This window comes from Rhinoraja longicauda, chromosome 25 (assembly GCF_053455715.1).
Source record: "Rhinoraja longicauda isolate Sanriku21f chromosome 25, sRhiLon1.1, whole genome shotgun sequence".
NCBI classification, from domain to species: Eukaryota; Metazoa; Chordata; class Chondrichthyes; order Rajiformes; family Arhynchobatidae; genus Rhinoraja; species Rhinoraja longicauda.
In genome coordinates, this window is record NC_135977.1 from 5,422,235 (window position 1) to 5,432,234 (window position 10,000).

The 10,000-nt window shown below is 48.3% G+C and overlaps 1 protein-coding gene across 1 annotated transcript in view; it reads right to left on the reverse strand.

Moving 5' to 3' along the window:
• Window positions 1-3,894, reverse strand: part of alkbh2 (alkB homolog 2, alpha-ketoglutarate dependent dioxygenase) — a 13,448-nt gene extending 9,554 nt beyond the window's left edge. Inside the window, 2 exon segments of the mRNA XM_078421840.1 lie at window positions 3,119-3,172; window positions 3,887-3,894. Coding sequence (XP_078277966.1) covers window positions 3,119-3,172; window positions 3,887-3,894 — 62 coding nt within the window.
• Between the last annotated feature and the right edge of the window lie 6,106 nt (window positions 3,895-10,000).

Genomic DNA, 10,000 nt, shown 5'->3' on the forward strand with positions numbered 1-10,000 from the left:
ATCCCACCTCAGCTGCAATCCCACCTTCCAGCTGCAATCCCACCTCAGCTGCAATCCCACCACAACAGCTGCAATCCCACCTCAGCTGCAATCCCACCTCAGCTGCAATCCCACCACAAGAGCTGCAATCCCACCTCCCAGCTGCAATCCCACCTCAGCTGCAATCCCACCTCAGCTGCAATCCCACATTCCAGCTGCAATCCCACCTCAGCTGCAATCCCACCTCAGCTGCAATCCCACCTCAGCTGCAATCCCACCTCCCAGCTGCAATCCCACAGCTGCAATCCCACCTCAGCTGCAATCCCAATTTCCAGCTGCAATCCCACATTCCATCTGCAATCCCACCTCAACTGCAACCCCACCTCACAGCTGCAATCCCACCTCAGCTGCAATCCCACCACAGCTGCAATCCCACCACAGCTGCAATCCCACCTCAGCTACAATCCCCCTAACAGCTGCAATCCCACTTTCCAGCTGCAATCCCACCTCAGCTGCAATCCCACCTCAGCTGCAATCCCACCTCAGCTGCAATCCCACCTCAGCTGCAATCCCACCTCAGCTGCAATCCCACATTCCAGCTGCAATCCCACATTCCAGCTGCAATCCCACCTCAGCTGCAATCCCACCTCCCAGCTGCAATCCCACCTCAGGTGCAATCCCACCTCCCAGCTGCAATCCCACCTCAACTGCAATCCCACCTCAGCTGCAATCCCACCTCAGGTGCAATCCCACCTCCCAGCTGCAATCCCACCTCCCAGCTGCAATCCCACCTCAGGTGCAATCCCACCTCAGCTGCAATCCCACAACAGCTGCAATCCCACCACAACAGCTGCAATCCCACCTTAGGTGCAATCCCACCTCAGCTGCAATCCCACCTCAGCTGCAATCCCACCTCTGCTGCAATCCCCCTCCCAGCTGCAATCCCACCTCAGCTGCAATCCCACCTCAGCTGCAACCCCACATTCCAGTTACAACCCCACATTCCAGCTGCAATCCCACCTCAGCTGCAATTCCCCACCTCAGCTGCAATCCCACCTCCCAGCTGCAATCCCACCTCCCAGCTACAATCCCACCTCCCAGCTGCAATCCCACCTCAGCTGCAATCCCACCACAGCTGCAATCCCACCACAGCTGCAATCCCACCTCAGCTGCAATCCCACCACAGCTGCAATCCCACCTCCCAGCTGCAATCCCACCTCAGCTGCAATCCCACCTCAGCTGCAATTCCCCACCTCAACTGCAATCCCACCTCAGCTGCAATCCCACCACAGCTGCAATCCCACCTCAGCTGCAATCCCACTTTAGCTGCAATCCCACATTCCAGCTGCAATCCCACCTCAGCTGCAATCCCACCTCAGCTGCAATCCCACCTCAGCTGCAATCCCACCTCCCAGCTGCAATCCCACCTCCCAGCTGCAATCCCACCTCAGCTGCAATCCCACCACAGCTGCAATCCCACCTCAGCTGCAATCCCACCTCAGCTGCAATCCCACTTTAGCTGCAATCCCACATTCCAGCTGCAATCCCACCTCAGCTGCAATCCCCCTCCCAGCTGCAATCCCACCTCAGATGCAATCCCACCTCAGCTGCAATCCCACATTCTAGCTGCAATTCCACCACAGCTGCAATCCCACATTCCAGCTGCAATTCCACCACAGCTGCAATCCCCCTCTCAGCTGCAATCCCACCTCAGCTGCAATCCCACCTCAGGTGCAATCCCACTTTCCAGCTGCAATCCCACCTCAGCTGCAATCCCACTTTCCAGCTGCAATCCCACCTCAGCTGCAATCCCACCTCAGATGCAATCCCACCTCAGATGCAATCCCACCTCAGCTGCAATCCCACCTCAACTGCAATCCCACATTCCAGCTGCAATCCCACCTCAGCTGCAACCCCACATTCCAGTTACAACCCCACATTCCAGCTGCAATCCCACCTCAGCTGCAATTCCCCACCTCAGCTGCAATCCCACCTCCCAGCTGCAATCCCACCTCCCAGCTACAATCCCACCTCCCAGCTGCAATCCCACCTCAGCTGCAATCCCACCACAGCTGCAATCCCACCACAGCTGCAATCCCACCTCAGCTGCAATCCCACCACAGCTGCAATCCCACCTCCCAGCTGCAATCCCACCTCCCAGCTGCAATCCCACCTCAGCTGCAATCCCACCTCAGCTGCAATTCCCCACCTCAACTGCAATCCCACCTCAGCTGCAATCCCACCACAGCTGCAATCCCACCTCAGCTGCAATCCCACTTTAGCTGCAATCCCACATTCCAGCTGCAATCCCACCTCAGCTGCAATCCCACCTCAGCTGCAATCCCACCTCAGCTGCAATCCCACCTCCCAGCTGCAATCCCACCTCCCAGCTGCAATCCCACCTCAGCTGCAATCCCACCACAGCTGCAATCCCACCTCAGCTGCAATCCCACCTCAGCTGCAATCCCACTTTAGCTGCAATCCCACATTCCAGCTGCAATCCCACCTCAGCTGCAATCCCCCTCCCAGCTGCAATCCCACCTCAGATGCAATCCCACCTCAGCTGCAATCCCACATTCTAGCTGCAATTCCACCACAGCTGCAATCCCACATTCCAGCTGCAATTCCACCACAGCTGCAATCCCCCTCTCAGCTGCAATCCCACCTCAGCTGCAATCCCACCTCAGGTGCAATCCCACTTTCCAGCTGCAATCCCACCTCAGCTGCAATCCCACTTTCCAGCTGCAATCCCACCTCAGCTGCAATCCCACCTCAGATGCAATCCCACCTCAGATGCAATCCCACCTCAGCTGCAATCCCACCTCAACTGCAATCCCACATTCCAGCTGCAATCCCACCTCAGCTGCAATCCCACATTCCAGCTGCAATTCCACCACAGCTGCAATCCCCCTCTCAGCTGCAATCCCACCTCAGCTGCAATCCCACCTCAGGTGCAATCCCACTTTCCAGCTGCAATCCCACTTCAACTGCAATCCCACCTCAGCTGCAATCCCACCTCAGCTGCAATCCCACTTCAACTGCAATCCCACCTCAGCTGCAATCCCACCTCAGCTGCAACCCCACATTCCAGTTACAACCACCCATTCTAGTTACAATCCCACCTCAGCTGCAATCCCACCTCTCAGCGCCTCCACCACCAACACATTGTAGGCATGTCTGCCGCTTCCTGCACCTTGTCAGCAGAACACGTGGCCACTAGTAGACAGTCCCCACTTTTAACCCCTTAAATGCCTAAAACAAACAGTGGGGTTGTTTTGGTGGTGAATTAATCTAATGATGTTGGGGGCAGGAATACATGGTGAAAGATAAACATAGAAACATAGAAAATAGGTGCAGGAGTAGGCCATTCGGCCCTTCGAGCCTGTACGCACCGCCATTCAATATGATCATGGCTGATCATCCAACTCAGTATCCCGTACCTGCCTTCTCTCCATACCCCCCTGATCCCTTTAGCAAAAAGGGCCACATCTAACTCCCTCTTAAATATAGCCAATGTACTGGCCTCGACTACCCTCTGTGGCAGAGAATTCCACAGATTCACCACTCTCTGTGTGAAAAAAAACTTTCTCATCTCGGTCCTAAAAGACTTCCCCCTTATCCTTAAACTGTGACCCCTTGTTCTGGACTTCCCCAACATCGGGAACAATCTTCCTGCATCTAGCCTGTCCAACCCCTTAAGAATTTTGTAAGTTTCTATAAGATCCCCCCTCAATCTTCTAAATTCCAGCGAGTACAAGCCGAGTCTATCCAGTCTTTCTTCATATGAAAGTCCTGCCATCCCAGGAATCAATCTGGTGAACCTTCTCTGCACTCCCTCTATGGCAAGAATGTCTTTCCTCAGATTAGGAGACCAAAACTGTACGCAATACCCCAGGTGTGGTCTCACCAATCCATCATCACAATCCATCATCACATTCACATTTGCCTGGTTGTACAAATTGCAACTGCTGCCTATACAAAGATTAGCCCTGTTGGTTCATTTTGAATTTAGGTTATGTTTACTGGCCAGCATGGGCAAGTTGGGCCGAAGGGCCTGCTTCCACACTGAATGACTCTGTGACGATGATTGTTTGTTCCTTTGAAAATCTAACCCAATTTTTTTTAAATGTAAACAGTAAAGTTAAAACTGATCAGAGATTAAAATGGCCCATTGACATTAAGTTGAAACAAGGAACTGCAGATGCTGGTTTCCACAAATAAAAAAAGACACAACGTGCTGGAGTAATTGTACAGTAATTGTACAGTTGTATAGGGCATTGGTGAGACCACACCTGGAGTATTGCGTACAGTTTTGGTCTCCTAATCTGAGGAAAGACATCCTAGCCATAGAGGGAGTACAGAGAAGGTTCACCAGATTGATCCCTGGGATGGCAGGACTTTCATATGAAGAAAGACTGGATAGACTCGGCTTGTACTCGCTGGAATTTAGAAGATTGAGGGGGGATCTTATAGAAACTTACAAAATTCTTAAGGGGTTGGACAGGCTAGATGCAGGAAGATTGTTCCCGATGTTGGGGAAGTTCAGAACAAGGGGTCACAGTTTAAGGATAAGGGGGAAGTCTTTTAGGACCGAGATGAGAATGTTTTTTTCACACACAGAGAGTGGTGAATCTGTGGAATTCTCTGCCACAGAAGGTAGTTGAGGCCAGTTCATTGGCTATATTTAAGAGGGAGTTAGATGTGGCCCTTGTGGCTAAAGGGATCAGGGGGTATGGAGAGAAGGCAGGTACGGGATACTGAGTTGGATGATCAGCCATGATCATATTGAATGGCGGTGCAGGCTCGAAGGGCTGAATGGCCTACTCCTGCACCTATTTTCTATGTTTCTAATTCAGCAGGTCAGGCAACATCTCTGGGGAACATGGATGGGTGATGTTTCGTGTCGGGACCCTTCTTCAGACTGATTTGTAGGCGAGAGGGGGTGAAAGCAAAAAGAGAGGAGGGGCAGGACAAAGTGGAGCATATAATAGGAGAATGTTAATATTAAGCTTCATCTGTTCGCTTGTAAATCTTGTTCAGTGTTACCATTGGGGAAAGCCAAGCAAGAATTGCCTGTGAAACCGTCGAGTTACTGTTGCCTCCAATAGTAACAATATTGATTATAAGATTATTAAGGGGTTGGACACGTTAGAGGCAGGAAACATAGAAACATAGAAAATAGGTGCAGGAGTAGGCCATTCGGCCCTTCGAGCCTGCACCGCCATTCAATATGATCATGGCTGATCATTCAGCTTAGTAGCCTGTACCTGCCTTCTCTCCATACCCCCTGATCCCTTTAGCAAAAAGGGCCACATCTAACTCCCTCTTAAATATAGCCAATGAACTGGCCTCAACTACCTTCTGTGGCAGAGAATTCCACAGACTCACCACTCTCTGTGTGAAGAAATGTTTTCTCATCTCGGTCCTAAAAGACTTCCCCCTTATCCTTAAGCTGTGACCCCTGGTTCTGGACTCCCCCAACATCGGGAACAATTTTCCCGCATCTAGCCTCTCCAACCCCTTAAGAATTTTATATGTTTCTATAAGATCCCCCCTCAGTCTTCTAAATTCCAGCGAGTACAAGCCCAGTCTATCTAGTCTTTCCTCATATTGTATTGTATTGTATTGTATTGTATTGTATATGTAAGTCCCGCCATCCCAGGGATTAATCTGGTGAACCTTCTCTGTACTCCCTCTAAGGCAAGAACGTCTTTCCTCAGGTTAGGAGACCAAAACTGCACACAATACTCCAGGTGCGGTCTCACCAAGGCCCTGTACAACTGCAGCAGAACCTCCCTGCTCCTAAACTCAAATCCTCTTGCTATGAATGCCAACATACCATTCGCTTTCTTCGCTGCCTGCTGCACCTGCATGCTTGCTTTCAATGACTGGTGCACCATGACACCCAGGTCACGTTGCATCTCCCCTTCTCCCAATCGGTCACCATTCAGGTAATACTCTGCTTTCCTGTTCTTGCCGCCAAAGTGGGTAACCTCACATTTATCCACATTATATTGCATCTGCCATGCATTTGCCCACTCGCCTAATCTATCCAAGTCACTCTGCAGCCTCCTAGCATCCTCCTCGTAGCTAACACTGCCACCCAGCTTCGTGTCATCCGCAAACTTAGAGATGTTGCATTCAATTCCCTCGTCCAAATCATTAATATACACTGTAAATAACTGGGGTCCCAGCACTGAGCCTTGCGGTACCCCACTAGTCACTGCCTGCCATTCCGAAAAGGACCCGTTTATTCCTACTCTTTGCTTCCTGTCCGCCAACCAATTTTCTATCCACCTCAACACTGAACCCTCAATACCGTGTGCTTTAAGTTTGTACACCAATCTCCTATGTGGGACCTTGTCGAAGGCCTTCTGAAAGTCCAGATATAACACATCGACTGGTTCTCCCTTATCCACTCTACTAGTTACATCCTCGAAAAATTCTATAAGATTCGTCAGACATGATTTGCCTTTGGTAAATCCATGCTGACTTTGTCCGATGATTTCTCCACTTTCCAAATGTAATGCTATCACATCTTTAATAACTGACTCTAGCATTTTCCCCACTACCGATGTTAGGCTAACTGGTATATAATTCCCCGTTTTCTCTCTCCCTCCCTTTTTAAAAAGTGGGGTTACATTAGCTACCCTCCAGTCCTCAGGAACTACTCCAGAATCTAAAGAGTTTTGAAAAATTATCACTAATGCATCCACTATTTCTGAGGCTACTTCCTTAAGCACTCTGGGATGCAGCCTATCTGGCCCTGGGGATTTATCTGCCTTTAATCCATTTAATTTACCTAACACCACTTCCCGACTAACCTGGATTTCCCTCAGTTCCTCCATCTCTTTAGACCCCCGGTCCCCCGCTATTTCCGGCAGACGGTTTATGTCTTCCTTAGTGAAGACAGAACCAAAGTATTTGTTCAATTGGTCTGCCATGTCCTTGTTCCCTATGATCAATTCACCTGTTTCCGACTGCAAGGGACCTACATTTGCCTTAACTAATCTTTTTCTCTTGACATATTTATAAAAGCTTTTGCAGTCTGTTTTTATGTTCCTTGCCAGTTTTCCCTCATAATCTATTTTCCCTTTCCTAATTAAGCCCTTTGTCCTCCTCTGCTGGACTCTGAATTTCTCCCAGTCCTCTGGTATGCTACTTTTTCTGGCTAATCTGTATGCTTCATCTTTTGTTTTAATACTATCCTTGATTTCCCTTGTTAGCCACGGATGCACTACCTTTCCTGGTTTGTTCTTTTGCCAAACTGGGATGAACACTTGTTGTAGTTCATCCATGCGACCTTTAAATGCCTTCCATTGCATGTCCACCGTCAACCCTTTCAGCATCAATCGCCAGTCTATCTTGGACAATTCACGCCTCATACCCTCAAAGTTACCTTTCTTTAAGTTCAGAACACTTGTTTCTGTATCGACTTTGTCACTCTCCATCCTAATGAAGAACTCTACCATATTATGATCACTCTTGCCCAAGGGGCCTCGCACAACAAGACTGTTGGGGGAGTCCAGAACCAGGGGCCACAGTTTAAGAATAAGGGGTAGGCCATTTAGAACTGAGATGAGGAAAAACTTTTTCAGTCAGAGAGTTGTGAATCTGTGGAATTCTCTGCCTCAGAACTGATTTTCAGAGATGCTGCCTGTCCCTCTGGGTTACTCCAGCACTTTGTGTCTTACCTTTGGTACAAACCAGCATCTGCAGTTCTTCGTTTCTGCGTGGGCAGGGAGAGGAGTTGTGACTTGCAAGATTTGTCCTGAGCATTGCCCCCTGCTTTCCAGTAATAATTCAAGGCTGAAAAAAACCCACTCATTTTTCTCAGTGGAGTTTTATATAAATGCAAAAAAGTCACCCACCCATGTTCTCCAGAGATGCTGCCTGTCCCTCTGAGTTACTCCAGTACTTTGTGTCTTTGGTGTTAAACCAGTGTCTGCAGTTTCTATGTAGGAAGGAACTGGGTTTCAGAGATGCTGCCTGTCCCTCTGAGTTACTCCAGTACTTTGTGTCTTTGGTATTAAAGCAGCGTCTGCAGTTTCTATGTAGGGAGGAACTGGGTTTCAGAGATGCTGCCTGTCCCTCTGAGTTACTCCAGCACTTTGTGTCTTTATATTAAACCAGCGTCTGCAGTTTCTATGTAGGAAGGAACTGGTTTTCAGAGTGGCTGCCTGGCCCTCTGAGTTACTCCAGCACTTTGTGTCTTTCTTTGGTGTTAAACCAGCATCTGCAGTTTCTGTGTAGGAAGGAACTGGTTTTCAGAGATGCTCCTTGACCCTCTGAGTTACTCCAGCACTTTGTGTCTTTATATTAAACCAGCATCTGCAGTTTCTGTGTAGGAATAACATATAACATATAACATATAACAACTACAGCATGGAAACAGGCCTGTCCGGCCCTACCAGTCCACGCCGACCACTCTCCCTGACCTAGTCTCATCTACCTGCACTCAGACCATAACCCTCCAATCCCCTCCTATCCATATACCTATCCAATTTACTCTTAAATAATAAAATCGAGCCAGCCTCCACCACTTCCACCGGAAGCCCATTCCATACAGCCACAACCCTCTGAGTAAAGAAGTTCCCCCTCATGTTACCCCTAAACCTTTGTCCCTCAATTCTGAAGCTATGTCCCCTTGTTGGAATCTTCCCCACTCTCAAAGGGAAAAGCCTACCCACGTCAACTCTGTCCATCCCTCTCAAAATTTTAAAAACCTCTATCAAGTCCCCCCTCAACCTTCTACGCTCCAAAGAATAAAGACCCAACCTGTTCAACCTCTCTCTGTAGCCTAAGTGCTGAAACCCAGGCAACATTCTAGTAAATCTCCTCTGTACCCTCTCCATTTTGTCGACATCCTTCCTATAATTTGGCGACCAGAACTGCACACCATACTCCAGATTCGGCCTCACCAATGCCCTGTACAATTTCAACGTTACATCCCAACTTCTATACTCGATGCTCTGATTTATAAAGGCAAGCATACCAAACGCCTTCTTCACCACCCTATCCACATGAGATTCCACCTTCAGGGAACAATGCACAGTTATTCCCAGATCCCTCTGTTCCACTGCATTCCTCAATTCCCTACCATTTACCCTGTACGTCCTATTTTGATTTGTCCTACCAAAATGCAGCACCTCACACTTATCAGCATTAAACTCCATCTGCCATCTTTCAGCCCACCCTTCCAAAAGGCCCAAGTCTCTCTGTAGACTTTGAAAATCTACCTCACTATCAACTACTCCACCTATCTTAGTATCATCTGCATATTTACTAATCCAATTTGCCACACCATCATCCAGATCATTAATGTAAATGACAAACAACAGTGGACCCAACACAGATCCTTGGGGCACTCCACTAGACACTGGCCTCCAACCTGACATACAATTGTCAACCATTACCCTCTGGTATCTCCCATTCAGCCATTGTTGAATCCATCTTGCAACCTCACTATTAATACCCAACGATTTAACCTTCTTAATCAACCTTCCATGTGGAACCTTGTCAAATGCCTTACTGAAGTCCATATAGACAACATCCACAGCCTTGCCCTTATCAATTTCCCTGGTAACCTCTTCAAAAAATTCAAGAAGATTAGTCAAACATGACCTTCCAGGCACAAATCCATGTTGACTGTTTCTAATCAGGCCTTGATTATCCAAATAATTATATATATTGTCCCTAAGTATCTTTTCCATTAATTTTCCCACCACAGACGTCAAACTAATAGGTCTATAATTGCTAGGTTTACTTTTAGAACCTTTTTTAAACAAAGGCACAATGAACTGGGTTTCAGAGATGCTGCCTGTCCCTCTGAGTTACTCCAGCACTTTGTGTCTTTCTTTGGTGTTAAACCAGCATCTGCAGTTTCTGTGTAGGAAGGAACTGGTTTTCAGAGATGCTCCTTGACCCTCTGAGTTACTCCAGCACTTTGTGTCTTTATATTAAACCAGCATCTGCAGTTTCTGTGTAGGAATGAACTGGTTTTCAGAGATGGTCTGGTCTA